The sequence below is a fragment of the Nanorana parkeri genome, unplaced genomic scaffold (genome assembly GCF_000935625.1).
Source record: "Nanorana parkeri isolate BGI_ZX_2015 unplaced genomic scaffold, ASM93562v1 scaffold946, whole genome shotgun sequence".
Lineage (NCBI taxonomy): Eukaryota > Metazoa > Chordata > Amphibia > Anura > Dicroglossidae > Nanorana > Nanorana parkeri.
The window spans coordinates 267,450-275,847 of NW_017307214.1; the positions used below are offsets into that span (position 1 = coordinate 267,450).

Below are 8,398 nucleotides of genomic sequence, written 5' to 3' on the forward strand. Positions count from 1 at the left end.
CTGCCAACTTTTTTTCTCTAAAGCCAATGCCATTCTGCAATGCTGTACAATGTATTTCTGAGTTAGTGGCAGAACTACCAGGGTCGCAGCAGTCATGCACGTGCACAGCCCTGACGTGGCATCCCTCCACTACCAGTGTGCTTTACATTTCCTAAACCGATAAATACATTCACACTACTGTTACATGGATGGCAAAAGTGGCAGACGGGCGGGGAGAAGGCGGGGGAAGAGGCAAAGCGGGAGGGGGGTCAAGTTGCCGCACCATGGGCCTCTGGGTTGTACTTGCCCCCTGGGCTAAAAGTTGCCAGTCAGCCCCTGGGTGACATCCTTTGAAACAGTAATAGCAGCCGATGCATGTCCTCAATATAAGTTGTCTTTATAAAAACTCTTTAGATTGCCTTTTAGGTGTAACTCCAAAATAACTAGTGTCAGGCTAGAGGTGTCCCACTGATTGCTCTATGGAGATGACATGGCGAGTGGCATGGAATTAGTAATACTTCAATACCCAGTACTAGTTTCTAACAGCTGACCATAGGCATCAGAAAAGAGTGGATTGTCAAGCACGTTATAGTGCTAACATGTTTCATAATGCGTTCCAGGAAACACTGAGCCATTCGCATCAGTCCTTGCCTCTCTATACAGTAGACATGTGCACCAGCAAAAAATTTGTTTAGTTTAAATTCGGATTTTGCATTATTTCGTTTTTTGGATTCGGGTCCAAAATTGAATCGGATTCGGATGAAATTCGTTAGCGGTATTCCGGTCGGAAGTTCGTTTCGTTCGTTCGTTTGTTTTGTCTGCAGAAGATGAAAAAAAAGCATGAGGCTCCACCCCCAATTCATACCAGACCCTTTAGGTATGAATTTGGGGGAACCTCACGCTTTTTTTTTTTTTTCATCTTCTGCAGACAAAACAAACGAACGAACGAAACGAACTTCCGACCGGAATACCGCTAACGAATTTCGGGAAATCGGAAATTCGGATTCGTTTGCATTCGTTTTAGCTGTAATTCGGATACATCCGTATCTCCGAAATTTAGTCCGAATTTCCATTCGGAACGAAACGAATTGCATATGTCTACTATACAGACACTGACGTACGTAGTAAATTTAACCACAACTATACTTGATATTGTGGGAGGAGACCGCAACACCCACGTGACTTCCACACAAGCAAGGAAAGCACATAAAAGCTCCATGCGATTAATGTCCATTGTGGGGATCAAACTCAGGGGGGTGATTTACTAACCTAAACACACGCACGCACCAGGTGCGTGTGATTTTTACACAGCAAAACGTATTTATCAACCAAAAAGTCTCTAAAAGCATATTTCCACTAATGCCATATATGGAAAAATCATGCACATGATGCATATATAATGCTGCTTCACAGTTTAGACAAAAATGGTTAGCTCATGCATTTACATTCCTGCATTCATCAACGCAAGCAACACAACGTAGAGCTAATTTACACAACATCACCTTGCAATTCATTCAGGGCTTTGCACAACACACCTGCTGGGTGTGTACACACTACAAAGGTGTCTAGATTCCACCCATAGATCATGCTGGGAGGGAACACACTACAGAGGTGTATACATGTTCGTGGCGTGTTTATAAGGTTAGTAAATCAACCCCAGGATCTCATTACTTGTGGATTACTGTGCTTTTTGCACACATTCCTTGTTCTCTGCTCCTGCTAGCGTGAATGAGTTGGTCCCAGATCAGTTATGCTGGAAACTGCTGTATTTTCCAAACACGACAAATGAATTTCAAATATTTTTGTTCAGTCTCGGGTAATAACTCTCCACAAACTGTATCGCATGACCATTTTCGATGCCAACGCTTGATTAGGGTTATTGGCAGATCTGAGCCTGTGGATAATGGATGTAGCTTAGCCGGATGTTCCCATTCCTCTTTGGCTCAACCAGGCAATGACAATTAATCACACTGTACAGAGTACAAAGGAAAAGCATAATTTATTGCCTGTACGTAAACTAGACCCATCTGTCTTTAATTAATTGAAATAACAAAGCCAATGTTATAACAGTGTACAGCTACCTGGAGAGGGAGTGCACATTAGTACTAGATGTTACCGGGTCATCATCCTACATTGAGGATTCGCCTCTCTGTTCCCGTTTTCCCATTTTGCAGAGATTTACTGCGGTGTTACGCTGCATTCTAACACAAAGTAAAACAGCCATAAACAATGAGTATGCTAGGTTGGCGGTTTAGCTGAGTTGCACCACAAGCACATTTGTAGCCAGGCCTTGGCACTTTTTCTACGTCTTGTGATATCATTTAGAACAATGGTTCTCAACCTATGTAACCTCAGGACCCACATTTGTTCTTGAACATTAAAGTGACATTAAACCCTCAGATTTTTTAACATAAACCAATACTGTAATGTGCGCCTTACTGTAATCCATGGTTGTTTCCCTTCTCTTTGCTGCTCTTCCTTATAAATCCTCATGTCTTCTCATGCTGGGGGAGAAGTTCCCTTTGCCGCTCAGGGCCTCTTCCTGTAGTGCTGGCTCAGGTTGCAAACCTATACAAACTTATACACAGACACCATGTATCCATTCCAGAGACAAGGCAGTCTGCTGCAAAACAGAAGTTCTGCCCATCATGAGAAGAGATACAGATTTAAAAGGAAGAGCAGCAAAGAAAAGGGAAACTACCATGGATTACAGTAAGGCGCACATTACAGTATTGTTTTATGTTAAAAAATCTGAGGGTTTAATGTCACTTTAAGTGGCGACCCAAGTCGCACTGCAATGGAACGCACGGCATTGTGGTACCGTGCGTTCCGGTGCAGGTGATCCTCAGCTTGGGGTCCAGTGTTGGGCTGCAGTGACACAGCTCCATCCATACATGCATTGCTTGTACAACTCCCTTGTAGAGGTGCCGGGAGCCAGAATGTGACTTCACTCCGATCCAGGCACCTCTACAGGTCACGTGAGGGAGATATAAGCAATGCAGGTATGGATGAAGCTCCCTTGCGCCATAGCTCCAGCCCACCCAACCTCAAGCTGACACTTGGCGCCAGGCAGCATATTCTGAATGGCTGCTCAGCGCAAGAATTGATATTGCTGCATTTGGGGGAGGCTGAGGAGCCTCTCAAATAGAAAAGTGGAAGGCACACGGCGACCCACTGAAAACAGGGTCGCAACCCACATTTGGGTCACGACCCACCAGTTGAGAACTAAGGATTTAGAACATAAGAGATCAAACTGAGGCTTGATGGTTGGTTATTATCTGACAGCATAGTCAGGCTTCTCGCATGTTTATTAAAGGAGAACTATGAGGTGTGTGCTTTTCACTCACCTCATAGTTCTAGCCGACCTGTGACAATGAGACTGTCACAGGTCGGCTCAGTAGATCGGGAGGTGAGCGAACACATACCGGCGTTCGCTCACCTCTTGATCCTGTCACGGCTCTCTGGATTCACCCCTCCCCGCTCCGATCCGCCAGCGCTGACTGGCGGATCTGACGGGGGAGGGGGCGGGTACAGCTGGCTCTGCCTCTAGATAGGCAGAGCCAGCTGTCAGTCACGCAGCTGGGCGGATCCCGGCATAATTGTCGGGATCCGCTTCAGCTGCTGCGTCTCAGTATACCGCTAGCAGCAGCTCCGATACCGTTTTTTCGGTTACGAGTACTGGTATTTATATTTCAGTACTCGCCGATACTGAGTACCAATAACGGTACTTCAGGTAGCATGGAGCCGGCTTCCAGGGCAATCAGGAAACCAGGCAGCAGGTAATGACACCTTGATTGCTTCTTGATTGCCCGGGAAGCCGGCTCCATGCTGTTTGGCCTGGGAAACCAGCATCCCAGCCAATCAGCATGGAGCTGGCCAATCAGGAAGCCGGGAGGCGGGTCATTACCTGCTGCCTAGTTTCCTGATTGACAGAGAAGCCGGCTGCATGCTGTTTCGCCACCTCCATGCGGATTGGCTGGGAAGCAGCCTTCCCTACCAAACAGCATGGAGCCGGCTTCCCGGCCAATCAGGAAGCTGAGCCACGTGTCATTACCCGCGACCCAGCTTCTTGATTGAAAGCCGGCTCTATATTCCCTCGTGGCCCTGCCGGTCAGAGGAGTCTCTACCTCTGACCGGAAGTTCTGGTATCGGAGCTTTTGGGCGAGTATATTTTGAGTATCGGTGCACTCTAAAAATAAATATAAATTGTGGTTAAACGTGGAAAAACTTCAGGGACTTTCTTCATACTTCTGAACTCTGAGATGCATAAAGAAACATGCAGGAAACAGTGTTGCACATGTACCTTTCTTCCCAGGATGCATTGCTCAGGACTCAGGGATTGGCCATGCCCAATCTATGTCACGTGAGAAGGGGGAGGAAGTAATTCACGGACACACAGTTTACGGAGGATTAAGACTCCTAATGATGGGTCTTGAACCTGGCAGATTGTTTTGCAATATTGAGCTGAACCACCAACAAAGTACAGAAGGTAGAGTCATTACCGATTTGGCGAAAAACCATTACATATTACGATATGATGCATAAGTATATCTCACGTTTATAGCTGACTAGGTTCCCTGACCTTTATCGCTGCGGATCTTATTTTTAATTAATTCTTCACACGCTGTGACAAGAAGATTATTCATAAATGCTGAACGTGATCCCTTTAATGTGTTTCATGCACTGTGCCATTCGGAGTCAGTGGGGCACGGCCTGCCTTTTACAGGGTCAACTTTATGACGAGGGCATCTTTAAATATTTATACTCCTGCATAAATACCTTTTTTTAGATCTACCCTGATACTGTGCCATATACATACATATTGTTTCTTCAAGAATACATGTGGAGTATTAAATGTTTCTGATGCTGTAATATCTCTTTCCAGGGAGAATGCTCCACCATGTGCTACAACATCTTCATTGTGGAGTCTGTCTGCGTGGGTTGGTTCTCTCTGGAATTTGCCTTGCGCTTCATCCAGGCACCCAGTAAGTTTCAATTCTTGCGGCAGCCGCTGAACCTCATAGACATTGTGGCTATCCTGCCCTACTACATCACGCTGGTCGTGGACAACACTTCGACGGGGCAGAAGAAATCAGGAACTGGGAACATCTACCTGGATAAAGTGGGCCTCGTGCTGCGCATACTCCGTGCCTTGAGGATCTTGTATGTGATGCGTCTGGCTAGGCACTCCTTAGGGCTACAGACTCTAGGCCTCACTGCTCGCCGATGCACCCGCGAGTTTGGTCTGCTGCTCCTCTTCCTATGTGTAGCCATTGCCCTTTTTGCCCCCTTGCTTTACTTGATTGAGAACGAGATGGCAGACTCACAGGAGTTCACGAGCATCCCTGCTTGCTATTGGTGGGCCGTTATCACCATGACCACAGTAGGGTATGGTGACATGGTGCCCAGGAGCATACCAGGCCAGGTGGTAGCTCTCAGCAGCATCCTAAGTGGAATTTTGCTGATGGCTTTTCCGGTAACCTCAATCTTTCATACTTTTTCCCGGTCCTACATCGAGTTAAAGCAGGAACAGGAGAGACTCATTTGCAGGAGGGCACAGCTGCTGATGAAAACCAGGTCGCAGCTAATCAATAACCCCCATGGAAGTGACATACTGTTTGACAGCATGTCTTCTGACGCAAAAGACAATGACTGAGAGGGGGACACAGCCCGGCCATTACTGGTAAAATGGGCTTGACTGCTCACTTTAACAAAAAAAAAAAAAAAAGTGCTAACCTTAATTATAATACTGAGCATCGCCATACATATCTAGCTCACATACGTCAACTGGCCAAAAATATAATTCCTCTAGTGCAGATCTTTAGCAGAATGACCTTGTAGAAAACCACGCTTTATAGTCAGCTGTAAGACCAGTGTCATCAGAGTGATCATCCAACAGCCCGGATGTCCCTGCCTGTATGATCTCTGCGTTTTTCTTTGGGAAATAGGGTAAACTTTTTGGACACCGACTCTCAGAAGGTAGAATGTAGGTATGGACAGTCAGAGTGTAAGTTTCTGGATGACTGTCCAACTAAAACTGTGAATGAACATCCACCGGGGATCAAGCATGGGCGTAGCAGGGTAGGTGGGTATTGAACAGTCATTTTTTAATAGTATTGGTAGTGCTCAGACCTGCAAATGGTGTAACGGTGGTACAATAATGGCCAGAGTTGGAGGTACTCTTCCCTTAAAGTGACACTAAACACAGGAGTTACATCTTAAAAATGCATTTAAGTCCCCTAACTCTGAACAACAATGTATCTTATTTGTCAATCATCTCTGAATTGGTGCTGACACTGTCCTTCCTTCTGGAGGGGGGCTACGTCTGTCCCCCATGGTCCCTGTGTGTATTGTAAAGTAGTCACCGCTCCAAGCTCACTTCGGGATGGACTACAATCTCAATACAAATGAGTAAACTAAACATGAGATTGTAGTCCATCCCGGGAGTGAGCTTGGAGCGGTGACTACTTTACAACACACACAGGGACCATGCAGAACAAAAGTAGCCCCCCTCCAGAAGGAAGGACAGTGTCAGTGGCTACTTGAGTTCCCCATGGTCCCTGTGTGTGTTGTAAAGTAGTCACCGCTCCAAGCTCACTCCCGGGATGGACTACAATCTCAATACAAATGAGTAAACTAAACATGAGATTATAGTCCATCCCTGGAGCAAGCTTGGAGCAGTGACTACTTTACAACACACACATGCACCATGGGGAACAGACGTAGCCCCCCTCCAGGAGGAAGGATGGTGTCAGCACCACTGCTGATTGGAGGATCTACAGCCGAGTGGCACACAAATAAGATACATTGTTGTTAATATTTAAGGTTCTTGAATGCGTATTTAAGATTTAACTCATGAGTTTAGTGTCACTTTAAGGTTTCATGCCTTGTAATGTAAAGTTGGGCCAACAACACTTTATATTTTGCTTGTATACTTGCAATCACTTTGCTTAGTGGCAGAGTTTTATGGTACAGTACCATTAACTGTCAACAAAAAGGGGGGGGGGGGCTTCAAATGTCATTTTTGCATGGTAGATGAATGTTTAATGTATTATTTGGCCTTTGTTGAACCACAACACAGACCTATAAAAGAACGGTTTGTGCAGTTTGGGACATTCAGGTTTATTGACACAAAGATTCCCCAGGAAACATTGTTTGAAGTTCTCCCTGTTGATACTTTGTAGCGCAGTGATGTCACTTATGACCGGAACTTCCGGCCTCACGTAGTGACTGCAGGATGGTGGTTTGATTCAGAAAAAGCCATGCAATACTTGAGGGCAGGTTCACACCATTTTCTGGACTAGATATGGAGCAGATCTGGAACGCGGTGCATTGCGTTTTGACTGTGATTTTTGCTGCGTTTTCTGAGCACTTTTTTTGTTAGCTAAAAATGGGCTTTCGGATGCGTTCCAGTGTGCTTGTATGTTTTTCTATACGTCTCAGTGCATTCCAGACCAGACAAAATGAGACACGCAGTATTTTTCTGGTCTGGTGTGAACAGAGGCCAGAAATAGCATAGGGATGCATTTTGGGTCCGGAAGCAATCTGGTCTGGTCTAGAGATGATCTGGATGTGGTGTGAATGGGCCGTTAAACACCAAGAAGGCAGATCAATCAGTCACAGGCTTGCCATGTAAAAACAGTGTTTGTGTAGAAGTCCATTCTCCTTTGCAGTAGGTCACTTGCATGCATTTGCCATGAAACACTTGCTGAAGCCTCCCTTCTTGTGTGCTCCTGCTTGTAGTGCTCCCAGCCACAGATGCTAAAATGAAGACCTGTGTTCTCTTAGCCACTAGGTTTAAATCTGCCCTGAAATGAATGCTCCGGGGTCTAGGCCTACACAAGCAATCTACCTTTGTAATGTATAGGCATGTCTAGTATAAAGACCAGTGCTGGATTTCATCCTAGGTCATGGCCAAAAGTAGCAGGACTACCATGGGTGGTACACGGCCACCTACCCATCATGTTGCTGAGTCAGAAACACATTCCTGTGTATAATAAAAGGCTCCCTACTACTCCACTGCTTGCCAGTGCAAAGATTGTCCCTATTGCACTCTAACGTTTATTCTTAATTCTAACTCTGAGTGATCAGGTGGTCTTTTTTAGGGTATCCTCCCCCAGCTTTGGCGTGCCTCCTGTGACTATGACACCCAGTTTTAGTAGTGTAATACTCAGGATAGCCAGCTTATTAGGGTGGTAGGGGGGTGGCACAAGAAATTGTCCATGGGGGGCAGGAAGCATAAATCTGGCCCTGCTAGGAACTAGTTGAGCAGTGGCAGACACAAGTGTTGTTACCCTTTGGAGCTTTGTTTTCCGTATCATTCATGCAGTGTGTCGGGTACATATAGCATTGAACAAACATTCAGCAAAGTATCAGCACAATGTTCCACTGAATGTAACCTTATATATATAATATATTT

At 45.7% G+C, this 8,398-nt stretch overlaps 1 protein-coding gene across 1 annotated transcript in view; it reads left to right on the top strand.

The window, feature by feature from the left end:
* Positions 1-5,638, top strand: part of KCNG1 (potassium voltage-gated channel modifier subfamily G member 1) — a 7,417-nt gene extending 1,779 nt beyond the window's left edge. Inside the window, exon 2 of the mRNA XM_018566389.1 lies at positions 4,865-5,638. Within this exon, the coding sequence (XP_018421891.1) occupies positions 4,865-5,635 (771 nt within the window). The 3' untranslated portion in view covers positions 5,636-5,638. The remainder of the gene's footprint in view (positions 1-4,864) is intronic.
* The last annotated feature ends 2,760 nt before the right edge of the window (positions 5,639-8,398 follow it).